The sequence below is a fragment of the Sinocyclocheilus anshuiensis genome, unplaced genomic scaffold, assembly GCF_001515605.1.
Source record: "Sinocyclocheilus anshuiensis isolate Anshui unplaced genomic scaffold, SAMN03320099.WGS_v1.1 scaffold1764, whole genome shotgun sequence".
In the NCBI taxonomy this organism is placed as follows: domain Eukaryota; kingdom Metazoa; phylum Chordata; class Actinopteri; order Cypriniformes; family Cyprinidae; genus Sinocyclocheilus; species Sinocyclocheilus anshuiensis.
Genome location: NW_015557159.1, coordinates 240465 through 254692, shown reverse-complemented (window position 1 = coordinate 254692; position 14228 = coordinate 240465). Strand labels below are relative to the sequence as shown.

The following is a 14228-nucleotide window of genomic DNA, read 5'->3' as shown; positions in this document are numbered from 1 at the left end:
CCAGAGTTTTGCGACCTTAGGGAGCGTGATGGATTGTAGCATAGCAGAAGGCTAGTTAGGTACGCAGGAGCTAAACCATTAAGGGCCTTGTAGGTAAGTAATAATATTTTGTAACTGATACGGAACTTAATAGCTAGCCAGTGCAGAGACTGTAAAATTGGGGTAATATGATCATATTTTCTTGACCTGGTAAGGACTCTAGCCGCTGCATTTTGGACTACCTGTAGCTTGTTTATTGAAGATGCAGGACAACCACCTAGCAGTGCATTACAATAGTCCAGACTAGAGGTCATGAATGCATGAACTAGCTTTTCTGCATCAGAAGCAGGTAACATGTTTCGTAGCTTGGCAATGTTTCTAAGATGGAAGAATACTGTTTTTGTAACATGGGAAATAGGATTTTCAAAAGACAAGTTGCTATCTAGGAACCTAAACAACTCGCTAGTTGCCTTTAAAAAGGCAAAAAACAACTCGCTAGTATGGAAATGTTCTTGCGTTTGAGGCTTTCTCTTCAGTGTCTGACAGAGTGACAGGAGACGTTTCATACCCTGGTCCCTATTGTTGGGCAGCTGTTGGTGTGGAACTCAAAAAGGAAGAAGTGCCACCCAGCTGTTAGAGCTATCAATTAAAATTTCCTTGTCCATCAGTTCCATGAACACTTGATCTTCAATGGAAGGGGCTACCTTTTCATCATCTTGTGTCCATTTAAAGATATCGTTACAAAGCAAGTCCTCTGGACAAGTGGTTGAATACAAATGACAGCCTTGAGAAGAAACAGCATGATCTTTGTAGCTTAGTTCTCTTTCACCTGTATCTGATTAGAACATGGCTCACAAAGGCTTGGACGTCCATTGTGAAGTATGTTTGTGCGGAACACATCAACTGTGCTAGGTTTGTGTGCTGACCCCAAGCAAACATTTCCAACTATCACCCAACCGAAATCGAATTTTTGGGCAAATGGTGCCTTGTTCAGACCATTGAGCTGTTTCCTTGCTTTGTGGACTTCTAAGAGTAGCAATATTTGAGCACATGGATCGATCTCAGGTATTTCATGAGCAATAGACTTCAGATGGGGGAACTGATGTGCAATAGTGGGAGATGGAATGTCAGAATGGTCATCAGGCATGTAATAACACTCAATAAGTGTTGGGAGTGATGCACGTACCTTTCCATCCATAGATACGGCTTGAAACCCAAAGGCTCTTCTTCCAGAAGTTTCCATCACTCCAGCACAGGTTCAAAGAGTGTATGGATGTTCTGTTCCTTTTACTTTGAGATATTCCTTATTGGACCAAAAGACAGTACACAGAATCTCTTGGATTACAATTTGCAACTAGACGGATGTACTGTTACTTCCTCTACAGTCAAAAATCTGGGTGTTATATTAGATAGCAACTTGTTTGATTAGTAATATGCATTGCTAAGAACTTCATTTGGACAACTTTAAAGGCGATTTTCTCAGTATTTTGCTTTTTTTGCACCGTCAGATTCCAGATTTTCAAATAGTTGTATTGTCCTAATATTGTCCTATCCTAACAAACCACACGTCAATGGAAAGGTTATTTATTCAGCTTTCAGATTATGTATAACTCTCAATTTCGAAAATTTGACCTATATGACTGGTTTTGTGGTCCAGGGTCACATTTCATTACACCAAATACACCAAATAATGTTCTTTTTAACAACATCATATGACCCCTTTAAGGTTTTGCAGAAAGAGTGATTTATTTGACAAATTGGTTTATGTCGTGCGCTTTGCTTGGCCATTTGTTGTGATAAACAGGAAAGTGTGTCCAGCTGAATTCAATTTGAGTTTTGTTAAACTAATAAAAAAAGATAAGGTTTTGCAGAAAGAGTGATTTATTTGACAAATTGGTTTATGCTATTGAGAATTTAGTTCAGAGAATGGGATTTATTGTCTTAGCAAATGTGAAAAACTGTAATAATATACAAATATTAAATAAAAAGACACGATCAGTTAATGAATTTACAAGACTGTGGGATGAATAAATCCATCTCTGATAATTGCAGGTTGCTATGGTCATGCGGGTTTGTTTACGCATTAAACTACTGGCCACAAGAAAAATGTCGTTCCCTCAACATAAGAAGTCGTGGCCATGAGAAATGGATGTTGTTCCCTCAGCATAGGATCTAAAGGCCACGACTCCACATCGTGTGGACACAACATAAGGATGTCGTTACCTTGGCAAAATGATCTTGTGGCGACGACAAAACTAAGTGAACTGAACATGTCCCCACCTGGTCACCGTAGAGCTTGGTCTGTAGGAGTAGCTAGGTTTATAATTTTTTACAGAGAACAAGCTATTGATTTCTTGCAGATCATTTAGCTATCAGATGTTGATTCAGTATCCGCTCTTCAGACTTATTCAAACTGAGTCGTTAATCGGGCTACACTGGTTAGAAAACGTTTGTGCAAGTTGGCACTCTTTGACTTTAAATGCGAGCTGAACATGACCCACCGATCATAAAGATGATGATTAAAGCATTATTTTCTTGTTTCATTGACAATCTTCACTGACCATGTTGGCCAAGAAAATATAATCTTTGACAGTTAGTTACTTGCACTTCTAGGCAGTTAAATCTTAGCTACATAGTTAACCAGTAATATATATCAAATCGACATTTACGAACAACTGATTTTAGTTTAACAAGATCCTGATTTAACTGCTATTATTATTAAATATTATTAAACAGAATTATAAAAAAGGTATCTGCCAAATGTGCAAATGCAAATTTAAAAACCAAAATGGCACCAACAATTTTGATAAGTTTATTTATTTGTGTAGTGATTAATCTTTTCTCAATCCTCATCTTTTAGTTAAAGGAACCATCTGTAGGCAACTATTACTTTACATTGCTTCCAAGTGTAAATGCTATCATCAGTTTTACCAACAATATTTGCATGATTTTAAAGTGAAATTTACATATTTAGCGTGCTTTTATACTTAAAAGCAAAAGCACTATAGTTATAAATCTAAAAAGTAATAAACATTGAATGTGTTTCCAATGGAAATCTAAATGAATAAATGCAATATACAAGCGGGAAAAAAAACAAAGTGACAGACATTCGACAGCATGTTTATAACTTTAAGACCGTTTGATTGCACACAGTTTGTGGGGGGATGGGTTCAGAGTGAAGCCCACGACTGGTGAGAGATCCAACTCATCTTCAGACACTCCTGGAGGAGGAGTGAAGCGGAAATGCTGAAGGAGGGAGGTGAAGAACAGAAAGAGCTCCATCCTGGCCAAACTCTCTCCAGGACAAACCCTGCGGCCTGAGAACAACAATAAGCAAAGGATTAACAAAAAGCATTTGCGATGGCACATTATAAGTAGTGAATTTGAAGTCCACTGCACCTGCAGAGAAGGGCATGAAGGCGTCCCTTTTGACAAACTGTCCCTGCTTATTTAGGAAATGACTTGGGTTGAAGCTGTCAGGAGTTTCCCACTCATTTTCATCCCTCAGTACAGATGCCAGTAGCGCCCACACACTGGTACCCTGCACAAAACAACACAAAAGATCAATGATAAATGGTGCAAACACATAATCAAGAACACTGCATGTTCTTACTGGAGCCAGACCTTCTTGATGAGGTATCCATTCAGGTGAACATCACAGGTGGTCTGATGAGGGGAACCAAGGGGTATTACGTTTGCAAATCTCTGGGTTTCATGGATCACAGCGTCTGTATATGATAAGTTCTTCCTGTCTTCCGCCACTGGCTGACGTCCACCGATCACTCGGTCAATCTCATCTTGAACCCTGGCTACGTTAAATGAACAAGAAAGACCACAGTATGAGAGTTTATAACATCATTACTGAATACTTGACTGTGGTTGACACTTTGCATGGGATATAATTAGATTTGCAGACTTGCATTATTCAAATTGTTATAAAATAATGCAATACTCCTGCATTTAGATGCAGCCATACCTTGTATTTCAGGGTATTTGGCCATGAGAAGAAGACCCCAGCGTAGAGTTGTAGCCGTAGTGTCGGTACCAGCACCAAATAGGTTGTTGATTGTACAATATAAATTCATTGAATTGTAAAAAGAGTCTGTTTTGCCAGATTCCTGCAGAAATCATGACGGTGAAAGCCAAGAAAAGGAGATGTCAGAATGTAATAGCAAATCGATGTAATTTAAAACTACGGGCAGTACCTCATCTTTTTGTTGTCGTATCAGGAAACAGTCAGCGATTCCTCTGGGGTCCAGAGGGTTCAGAGTCTTCTTCAGACCATTTATTATTTCCTCGCTTTGTCTGACCGTTTCTTTGACATTGTTAACAATACGTTCCTGATTGGCCATAAAAGGACGAATCCAAGGAAACATGTTGTAGAGCTGCAAACAAGCAAAACTGCATAATGTGCCACTGAACAATGTACATACAAAATAATGCATTAGAAATATCTGGGTACCTGAACTGAAGTAGATCCAGTCATCCTCATGTTTTCGTAAGCTCGTTTGACCATGTGATGTAACTTGGTGTTGCTATACTCAAATCTGGTGCTGTAGATGATGGCAGAGATGACATTTGAAACAGCCATGGCCGTTAGCAGAGTTGTTTCAAATGGTTTTCCTGCACATGGGTGAACATGATGTTAATACTCAAATCTGTTTCAGTCACAGAATCGTCTTGTTTTTGTGTTTTGCAGTCTTACCTTCAAACTTCTCAAATTCCTCTTTTAAATATTGCGTTTCTTCAGTGATAATCTGTTCACTTCTTTTCTTGCCCATTCCAAAGTCTCGCAGGTTGGAAAGAGCAAAGCGTCTCATTTCCCTCCAGTTTTCACCATTGGAAAACACAATCCCTACAGAGGAATCATTTATCCATTACTCCAAAGAGCTGAATTAATTTGACATTTACATCTACGGAAAAAACAAGGTGTTTATTAAATTATCATCTGAAGTCGTGAAAGCCTTACCATATCCCTGGTTGAAATCATGAAATATGGGTGTAATATCTCTCTCTCCAAACTCCTCTGACAGGTTCACTAGTGCCTGTTTGACAGCCTTGTATCCTGACAATATCACCACTTTTTTGGGGCCAAAGTGCACTGTGTAAACTGACCCATATCGTTTTGACAGCTGTAAGACAGAAAAGATGGAGCTATTGAAATATATAATTTATCGGCATCATCTCATCTGTGGTCTGTCTGGTCGGTTTATAGCAGAAAGTATTGTTAGAACACAGGATTCAGTCCCAGCTTACCTTCTAACACAATACTCTCTACTTTTGTGCATTTGCCCGCTGGCACGACGGCCATCTCCACGGTCATTCATTACCATTGACTCTTACCCTAGTCCGTATGAGAACTAGGTGACCTATTTGTCATTTTTGAACACTGTATGTGTGCCAGCGATTGCCTACTTGGCATGTGTACCATTTAAGCAATAAGGTACAAGAGGGAACACCCTATTGACAATGTAAACTGAAGGGCATTGATGAGAAGATTGATTTTTTAGCTATGATATTATATGATATTATATAGCTAATAAAGCAATAAATAAATATTGCTTTTAAAGCAATAAATGCTTTATTGCTTTAATAAAATGGTTACCAATTGTAGATCTATCTATCTATCTATATTTTTTCTTTCTTTTTTCATTTAGCAGACGCTTTTATCCAAAGCGGCTTATAAATGAGGACAACAGAAGCAATCAAAACCAACAAAAGGGCAATAATATGTAAGTGCTGTGACAAGTCTCGGTTAGCCTAATGCAGTGCACGTAGCAAGGGTTTTTTTAAAGGGGTCATATGATGCTGCTAAAAATAACATTATTTTGTGTATTTGGTGTAAAGAAATTTGTTTATGCAGTTTAAGGTTAAAAAAACACATTATTTTCCACATACTGTACATTATTGTTTCTCCTCTATGCCCTGCCTTTCTGAAACACGTCGATTTTTACAAAGCTCATCGGTCTGAAAAAGCAAGGTGTGCTCTGATTGGCCAGCTATCCAGTGCGTTGTGATTGGCCAAATTCCTCAAGCGTGTGACGGAAGTGTTACGTCCCTAGGGTAAAGGGAACGGGTATAAAATAGAATTGGGATTGGGCCTAAATCTTCACTCTGGGCGACTAAATGATGTCTAATATTAGCCAATGGCTAATAAATTCTCTGATTTTACTCGCCAGTGTGTGAGTTGGATGCTGAGTATATGATTAGCACAGATATATTTTCACTCACAGAACACTCTGACTGAGCGCTTCAGAGTTTCACTCTCCGTCAAGCGATCTGTGATATTTTTCAGTTCATTTGAATGGATGCGCAGCAAATCCAAAGTTCCTTTGGAATTCTTCAGCTTTTAAGAACTGCCGGGTTTTCCTGTAGTAGGCGGAACTAATGCGCAAACGGCAATCTCATTGGCTGGTGCTCACCTATTATCGTCCCTGTTTTGATTTCAGCGAATCAGTTCGAGCAAACGCACACAACCTGATTAAAATTCATGAATCCAGTAGCTCATTAATCCTTAGTGCGTCATATTGTTCTTATTAGTAGAATTCGTATAATAATAATAATAATAATAATAATAATAATAATAATATCTTATCTAATAATAATAATAATAATAATAATAATAATAATAATAATAATAATAATAATAATAATAATAATAATAATAATAATAATAATAATAATAATAATAATAATAATAATAATAATAATAATAATAATAATAATAATAATAATAATAATAATAATAATAATAATAATAATAATAATAATAATAATAATAATAATAATAATAATAATAATAATAATAATAATAATAATAATAATAATAATAATAATCCTTATATTTAAAAGAGAATAAAATAACAATAAAACATTTTTTTTTTTAAGTTGTTTACACAGACTTAGAAGCAGCATAAACACAGTTCAATACTTGGACTTAAGTATACATTAAATAACAATGCTAAACAAACAAAATACTAATAAAATAAATGAATAAATAAAATGTTTCATTTAATACTACCTACAGTATACTGTCAAGCTCATAAACAACCTGTCATTAACTACACTGATTAGTTACTTGCTTCTGTTTGGGCTTAATTTGGGAGCACATTGTCTGTCTGTCTGTCTGTCTGTCAATCTCATTTTGGATAATGCCTGAGATCCATCCATAACCTTGATCTAAATCTATGCCTGTTTACTAGTAAAAGTTAGAACACTATATCAAATCATCAAAAATAAAATCAGCTGTCTGAAACATTTTTGCTTACCTCACAAAGACTCATGTAGGTTTTCTTGAGGTTGAGGGTGTGCAGGTTCCCCAGAAGTGGCAGCGGTTTGGGTCCCGGAGGATAATTTTTTCCCTCATCCCGAGAGCTGGAGCGGCTGGAGAACAGGTAAATAACCAAACACAACAGCAGAGCACCTAATACTGTACCTGTGCCAGAGCCCTGCGAGAGTAATGCTTCAATTAAAGCCATAGTCAGACAGATCTACCATACACATGCACAGATCAATCACTCGTTTAGGTCTGATGTGGGTTGTAATCCTGTTCTTATGTACTATTTATAGGAGGGGGCATAAGAAAGAACAGGGTAACCTTTGCATAGAAACAAGGCATTTGGAATCAGATCCAAATGAGGAAACATCATATCACTGCCAATAGTACGATAATTAAACATCTTGGCTAACCCTAACTATAATTTTAAATATTGCTGCTTTCAACAATTTGTATCGATGTATCCAGATAGAGAGATGTTTAATCTATCTAATATATCTTTCTAGTGTAGGAACATCCAATTTTTTTTTTTTTTTTTTATCTTTGTCCTTTGGCCTGTTGATAATAAGTACTTTTTTGAAACCCATAAAATATAAATGCAACATTTAAAAAAAATACACTGAACTTTATTTTTGAAACACAAATAGAAGGAATTTGTTCATAAACCAACGTGATCTCATGAGAATTCGTATGTATTTTACGTAAAATGTCGTTCAATAAAACGTACGTTTTCTTACGTTTTACAGACACTAAGATGTACAATACTGACGTTTTCACAGAATTTTAACGGACAATACAGACGTATTGACGAAACCTATAACGCAAATTATTTACGTATGAACAACTTTAGACTTTTAGAACAAATGAATCCTTATGAATAGCCTATTGAAATCATGGCATTAACATTTTATGTTGCATTGTATTCAGTTGTCATATCAATGGCATTATGTTTTCAATTGACTCATTAAATAGTTTACTCATTTACTTAATATTAAATAACATTTCGTTCTGTTCTGTGTGATTTCTGCTGCCAACTCATTTAGAATAATACACTTTAAACCTTTATAAACCCTTATAACATTTCTGCAATCTTTTAATCATTAATTATCATGTAATATCCCTGCAAACAATCCTGCACTGGCCCTTTACACACTATTAATCAACAACAGGGGTGCCCAACCCTGGTCCTGATCAACACACCTGAACCAACTAATTAGGATCTAAAGGAGCACTTGATAATTACAGACAGGTTTGTTTAATCAGGGTTGGAACTGAATCTGTAGGAAGGTAAGGTAGATCTCCAGGAACAGGATGCACCCCTGGGCCCGTATTCACAAAACATTTTATCTTACTACTAAGGATTCTCCTAAATAGCAGTAAAAGTTTTTAGCTAAGAGTTTTCTTTTAAAACCTATTCACAAAGCTGCTGAGACAAACTTTTACTAAGGAATAAACAGAAGTTTTAAGTTAAGAGTAAGGGCTGGGTTGACCTCGTTGCTATGGATGATGTCAGCATGCTTGCTTACTATGCACATGATTGGCTGATAGGGGAGGAGTCTCTGTCAGAGATTTATTCATAAAGAGCAAGAGGGTGGCTAACCGCACACTGATCCACTCAAGACTAAAAAGTATACAAAAACATATTTTTCATTTTTATAAATTGCTTTGTGCAAAAGTGCATGTGAATTTAAAACAGATGGACACGAGCAAGCAAGCTAACGTTTCAGCACATTGTTTTTTGGGCGGCTCAAATTCAGCGGCTTAACACGGTCGGACCACCGTCGGCACACCATCGGCAAGCCGACCAATCTAAAAATGCTGTCGGTCTGCCGGTGTTTTTTGGGTGGCAAGCCATCAGCGGTTTGCCACGGCTGGGCCTCCGTCGGTACACCACTGGTTTCTACTGTAAAAAAGGTTTCTACTGAGCTCTTATAACATCTTTGTTTTATAAATATTTTTTACATTTATGTGTTCCAGTTAAAAGGAATCTGAAGCATTGAATAAAAGTGAGACTAGTTATAATTATTAGCAAAAGTTTAGTATAAAAATACTGCAAGCACGTTTTTAAATGAAATAAATAGTTTGAATGTTCGTAAAAACAACAATACAAAATCTTATAAAAATTAAAATATACAAAAAAATCATAATAAATAAAAGTGCCACTTTGTGCCCACTTATCACGTGTGGGTTGCAGTTTACACCTAAGTATGAAGGGGTGTTTGAACTACAAAACTATTAAAATTCAAAATGTAATATATTTTTTTTGTTGTTTAGGTTCAACTTCTATATGTTTATTTATGTAAATGCTGCGTGACTGTGATGTGTTTTAATGGGTGCTCGCTGAGTCCCATTCAGTCTGATGATTCAAACACTGCAGCGGAGGGAGTTACCATGGAAACGGGGCGCAACACTACTTACAAACTGCAACATGTCTCTCGCTGCTGTTTTCACTGTTTTCAGGTGAGTTTAGTCCCACAAATCACACAAATATTACATAAATCTGTTCCTGACACCTTTCTTACTTGTGATTGACACGCTTCTGTTGAATACTTACTTCATAAAAATAGTTTAGTGTTTCCGTTAGCATCTCAACTGATTTCAGAAGAGGCATGCTAACTCTGTATATTGAGCTCTTATTTATGAAAGTTTTGACTTTTAATCACATCTTTATGTGTAAACGGGAGGTTTTGATAGCTTTGTAAATGTTTCGTCAATGAGTTATTGGAATTAGACTAATTTATTTAACCTGAAAATATGCGCTGTACTGTTAATCGGTGACGTCACTTAAAGGGGTCATATGATGCGATTTCAAGTTTTCGGCTCGTTCTAACACGCCCCCACACATCTAGGTCACTATGTGGAAATATTTGCGTAATGCCGCCCAAATGTGATGTTAATAGAACTTTTAAATTCAATTGGATTAAAAAATGTTTGATTAATCGTAACTCCCTTTGGAACCACATCCCACACAGTCTCTTTAACCAAATAGGTGGCTTAGAATTTCCGTTAACTTGCGACTTTAATATTTCTAAACTCACTCTTAAATTGTCCAAATTCGACCAGCAAGTGCTTTTAGCCTGTAAAATTTGCTACTCACACAATTTCTCTCCTCACACCTCCTTCATGTGCCCATGCAGGGCACTAGACCAAATAGGGTCCCCTTGCATGAGTATTTAGCTTTCTTTTTCTGAATTGTTTCATTGTTTTGAGCTGTGTTTTAATGAACTTGCTTTTAATTTAGAGAGTAAATGCCAATATGTGTTATATAATGTGTGTGTGTGTGTGTGCGTGTGCAAGACTAATGGTATTTTGGAGATTTAGTGGTGTTTAATATTTTGCTATGCTGATTTAGAAGAGTTTCCGTTATGTTGGGTTTTTTGGGGGGTACCATCATGTTGATGAGTGGAACATGAGCTTGGTTTGAGAGAAGATATATGCTAAATGTTCTATGTTGCCTTACTCATTTAACAATTGCTATGCTAATTAACATTTTGAAATTGTAAAAATCTTAGCTTCATCGGAATGAGATGACACTTTGTGACTTTTGTCACATTAGCAATATGAACACACACAAAAATCATGGACATGATTCGGATATGTTAAAGGGTCATAAAAAAATTGTCACACTTGACTTCTTCGCGGTCAAAAATGACCGACATTGGAAATGAATGGGAAATTTGAAAAAAAAATTGTTTCTGTTCTGAAGTTTTATTAGCATTTATTGAATTACATTGAATAAAATATCAATTAATTACAAAATGTTTGTATAAAGTGTTTTGAATTATCACTATCCATTCCTTATTTTGTTAGATTTTTTAATTATCAAATACTGAGTAACAAAAATGCTTTCTATGTGTTCCCTTTCTAACAAGATTTTAATGTTTGACTGTAATCATAATTTAAAACCTGATACTTATCTAACCAAAATTATCTAAACCTTGACAAAAAGTAGTCTTTTAGAATGTTTTTCTTTAAAGGATATTATTGTGTACTATGAAAACAATGTTAACAAAGGTCTTGAATACATTGTTAATTTATTCATATTGCTGGCAACATTTTATATACATAAACAAAAATGCTTAAATTCATCCCCAATATTTAAGGTATTTTTAGTGGAATTTGATTGTTTTATATCTTCTCTGAAATTGTTAAAAAACAAAAAGTCATTAACATGTTTAAAATATTATGACATTATTTTCAGTTCCCGTTACTAATTAATGTCACACTTTGTATAGCACTGACTGTCTTATGCTATGCTCTGTTTGTTATTTGTTCTATTTTCATTAATAAAAAAAAATAAAAATAAAAAAAACTCCGCACGAGTCTTAAAAAGTGAAGCCATCACGTTTTGATCGCCCCCAGGTGGCTGGTCCCAGTATAGGTCATAAACCCCGCCCTCTCCATGTAATCTAATGGGACATGAGACAATATAAATATTATTTCACTTCAAATAATTTTTTTCCAAAGATGGTTAAAATTCCCTCAAAATCATAAATAATAATCAAAAAATATTATGGAACAAAAATATATTACATTGATTTTCCTGAAGAAAAAAAAACAAGTTACATTTCAAGGCTTTGGTCACTTTGGACCGCGAAAGAGGCAAGTGTGACTCCTAAACACACTTCAAATAATTTTTTTCCAAAGATGGTTTTTGTCATTTGATGTAGATTTTATCACGCTGATGTAAGTTCAAGTGTTCGTTTTTAAAATAATTTTGGTTTTAGTTAAGTGATGCTATAAAAACGGAAGTGTGACGTCATGATTGACAGCTGAGACTGACAGCTTCTCTGAGTGAACTGAGGCGCCAACGGACTTTTTCGGGAACTTTAGGAGGATAATGGAGTTGTATTTACCTTATTTTAACACAATCCTCTCAGCAGACAAAAATTGGAGCAGCCAGGCTAATTAAAACGGGGTCAGGGGTGTGTGCTTGCGATCGACTCTGCTGGAGTGTGGGCGGGACGCGGCTCCACTGTATTTTATTTCTGTGATCAAAGCTGAATTTTGAGCATCATTACTCTTCAGTCTTCAGTTTTACATGATTATTCAGAAATCATTCTAATATGCTGATTTGCTGCTCAAGAAATATTCCTGATTTGTATTTTGTTTTGTGTTTTTTTTTTTTCAGGATTCGTTGATGAATATAAAATTTAAAATGAACAGTGTTTATTTGAAACAAAAATCTTTACTTGCACTTCTCCTCAATTTAATGCATCCTAGTTGAATAAAAATTTAACACAATCCTCTCAGCAGACAAAAATTGGAGCAGCCAGGCTAATTAAAACGGGGTCAGGGGTGTGTGCTTGCGATCGACTCTGCTGGAGTGTGGGCGGGACGCGGCTCCACTTCGCTCGCTACTGCGCAGACTCCGGTTCCAATTCAGCGCAATATGGCCACGCCCTGTTGGGACTATGAATCTTTTGATGGTACAAAGTACAAATCAGCCACTGATCAGAAAAAAAAGTGTGCCGCAATCAAGGGGTGACTCTCTAGAATATCAGGAGTGCAAAATAGGCACCCACACACGCACATACACATATGCACATATATACAGTGAAATTAACTGGTAAGACTGGAACAGAGCAAATTTTGAAAATTTGTGAAATAAAATCAAGAAATTAAAAACAAATACATAAGAGGCTCTCTCTCTCGCACACACACACACGTCCCTCCACGGCTGGTCCCTCCGGTCTGGAGTCTATTTAACAATGAATTCTGGAAAAAAAAATCTGTTTACACTCAAATATTTATCAGCACATCTGTTTTTTATATTGATATTGATAAAAATAAATGTATCTTGAGCAGAGGTAATTATTTTCATGCTCTCTGTGCCTTGCCCTGGACTTTTATGTCACTTCCTGTCTCTCATGGTGTTTATAGTCAGTTTGTAGTCCGTTTCTTCATTGGTTCCCCTTGATTAGTCTCCCCAGGTGTGTCTTATCTTGTTAGGCTTGTTAGCCCCCTGTGTGTATATATACCCTTAGTTTTTCTTTAGTTCCTTGTGAGTTGTTGAACGTAATGGTTGTCTGTTTGCCAGTCATTCTGTTTTTTGTTCCCTTTGGTTTTTGGCTTATTGTTTGTTCTAGTTTTTCCATGAAATACCAGCACATAGATCCTTGCCTCTGCCTGTTTTCCGCAGCTTCTCCACAACGGTACAGTTTTTCACTGGCATGTCTCTTTGACTACTGCATCTTTGAGCCTACATTTAGTAATGATGCTGAAAATTCAGCTTTGATCACAGCAATCAATTACATGTTAACATATTCAAATAAAAAAACAGTTCTCTTGAATTGTAATATAATTTCACAATGTTATTGTTTTACTGTTTGTTTTTTTTTTGTTGTTGTTTTTTTACAATAAATGGAGCTGTGGTGAGTATAAGAGACTTCTTTCAAAAATGCAAAATATCCTACTGACCCCAGACTTTTGAACTGTTGTGTAAATTACAGTTATGATGTTCCTCCCATTTCAGTAATACTGTTTGTGTTTAGACACGAGGGGAGATAAAAGTAGCGCCAGGTTCAGTTGATTAGCAGAGTTTGAGGCCTGATCTCACTGCCCTGTCTTTCCTCAACTGTCCTCTCCAATGAAGGATTATCTGAAATCCCTGTGGAGAAACTGAATGAGAAAATGCTTATGAAATGAAGACTGTTGAATGTGTTCACTCTGTTGGGGAAATGATGGTCAGGGGCCGTATTCACAAAACATCCTAATGCGAAAAGTAGCTCTTAACTCAGCAATTTAGGAGAAACTCTTAAAAATAATGGGCATGTCAGTCCAAATTTTTTTGCTCTAAGAGTATTTCACAAAGCGTTTTAGCGCTAAAATTAGCTCCTAAATCTGAAACGTTAGGAGTAGTGAAGAGGACTCCTAAGTCACTGAGACCAACTCTGAACTATCCTAAAATGGCTGTTGCCAGCACTCTACCTCGGAATATAAACATTTTAGAAACATTTGACGATAATGAGCT

General features: G+C 36.2%; 1 protein-coding gene across 1 annotated transcript; it reads right to left on the bottom strand.

Annotated features, from left to right (window-relative positions):
- Nucleotides 1-2776: 2776 nt before the first annotated feature.
- Nucleotides 2777-7529, bottom strand: LOC107678271 (cytochrome P450 2K1-like). The gene is made up of 9 exons (XM_016473483.1): nucleotides 7248-7529; nucleotides 4949-5111; nucleotides 4685-4834; nucleotides 4442-4602; nucleotides 4185-4364; nucleotides 3956-4097; nucleotides 3604-3788; nucleotides 3379-3520; nucleotides 2777-3296 (listed from the first exon to the last, which is right to left on the bottom strand). Exons 1-9 carry the CDS (start codon nucleotides 7455-7457, stop codon nucleotides 3109-3111), a joined length of 1521 nt encoding a protein of 506 aa, XP_016328969.1. The 5' UTR covers nucleotides 7458-7529; the 3' UTR covers nucleotides 2777-3108.
- Between the last annotated feature and the right edge of the window lie 6699 nt (nucleotides 7530-14228).

Excerpts from the sequence above, each read along its gene's own strand:
- LOC107678271 (XM_016473483.1), bottom strand. The coding sequence starts at position 7,457 with ATGGCTTTAATTGAAGCATTACTCTCGCAGGGCTCTGGCACAGGTACA. Across the intron at positions 4,365-4,441 it reads CTGGATCTACTTCAGTTCAG|CTCTACAACATGTTTCCTTG; the intron begins GTACCCAGATAT and ends GCTTGTTTGCAG. Across the intron at positions 3,521-3,603 it reads ATGGATACCTCATCAAGAAG|GGTACCAGTGTGTGGGCGCT; the intron begins GTCTGGCTCCAG and ends TGTTTTGTGCAG.